Source organism: Telmatherina bonti (genome assembly GCF_933228915.1).
Source record: "Telmatherina bonti genome assembly, chromosome: 9".
Classification (NCBI taxonomy): Eukaryota; Metazoa; Chordata; class Actinopteri; order Atheriniformes; family Telmatherinidae; genus Telmatherina; species Telmatherina bonti.
In genome coordinates this window covers 41,945,517-41,946,841 of record NC_136627.1, presented here as the reverse complement: position 1 = coordinate 41,946,841, position 1,325 = coordinate 41,945,517, and the positions used below count along the sequence as shown (strand labels likewise).

The 1,325-nt window shown below is 56.6% G+C and overlaps 1 protein-coding gene across 4 annotated transcripts in view; it reads right to left on the bottom strand.

Moving 5' to 3' along the window:
* dgkd (diacylglycerol kinase delta) overlaps positions 1 to 839 on the bottom strand; it is a 214,659-nt gene extending 213,820 nt beyond the window's left edge. For all 4 annotated transcript variants that reach the window (XM_079246419.1, XM_079246420.1, XM_079246421.1 and 1 more), the window contains exon 1: positions 701 to 839. In XM_079246419.1, coding sequence (XP_079102545.1) covers positions 701 to 838 — 138 coding nt within the window. In that variant the 5' untranslated portion in view covers position 839. The remainder of the gene's footprint in view (positions 1 to 700) is intronic.
* Between the last annotated feature and the right edge of the window lie 486 nt (positions 840 to 1,325).

Here is a 1,325-nt window from a genome sequence, read left to right as displayed (position 1 = left end):
CCCGGACTGAGTCCGTCTACACGGTGGAAGTGAAGTATTTTCAGGTTGTTTATTTCCAGAATGGTTCTGGAACAAACTTCCTGCATGAGTTTCTGATGCTACATGTCGAACCGCCTCCCTGAGCTTCTCCTTTCCGGGAAGGCTGGAACCAGCTGGGCTCTGCGGGGAGCTAAGGCTCCAGACTCCGCTGGAAATCTGGTAGATTTAACGTTGCATCGATCTCTACTTAAAGGCGCGCGCAGCCTTTCAGATATTAAAAGTGATTAAATATGTGAAGGTATCAGCCTTCAGTTCGGCATCACTAAAACTTACCAGCAGCCCATATTAACATTTTAAAACCTCCCCTCCATGAAGCCCTGGAGGCGGTGTGCCGCCGTGGCCGGCGGGCAGGGGGGGGTGGGGGGATGGATGCGGGGAAAAGGAGCCAAAACTGAGGGAAAGATGGAGGATTCCTCACGTGGAAACGCCGGATGACTAAACTGAACACCTGGAGTCAGACAGCTAGGACGTCTGGCCTTTAGGATGCTCTGAATCCGCTCCACGAGCTGGGCAGCATGAAAGTGTGAAACTTAATCGGGAGTCCGGTGAACTTCTGAGCCGTGCAGAGTGAGCGGATCAGCCCGGGGCTGTGAGGGGCCCACCCCGCTGCTGACCACCGACGCTCCGCCGTAGATAACCCGAGTTATCATGGGAGCCTTACCTTACTGCGGATCTGCCCCGACGTGGAAACTTTCCGGATCAGTTTCTGCGGAGATCCGGGCTCCTGCTCCGGCTCGCTGTCCGATGACTCCTCAGGGCACCGAGCCGCCATGGCCTCCGATCCCCCGGCCTCCGCCATCCTCGCATCAGACCCCCTAGGAGGCGCAGAAGAAGAGGCGCCTCCACCGGCAGGCACCGCGTAGCGCAAGGGTGGAGAGAGGTGCGTGCTGCCCTCTGCAGGTGGAAATGGGACATTACAGCTACATGTCCCCACTACAGGACCTGGTCTACTGTAACCCACTACAGGACCTGGTCTACTGTCCCCACTACAGGACCTGGTCTACTGTAACCCACTACAGGACCTGGTCTACTGTCCCCACTACAGGACCTGGTCTACTGTAACCCACTACAGGACCTGGTCTACTGTCCCCACTACAGGACCTGGTCTACTGTCCCCACTACAGGACCTGGTCTACTGTAACCCACTACAGGACCTGGTCTACTGTCCCCACTACAGGACCTGGTCTACTGTCCCCACTACAGGACCTAGTCTACTGTCTCCACTACAGGACCTGGTAAACTGTCCCCACTACAGGACCTGGTCTACTGTCCCCACTACAGGACCT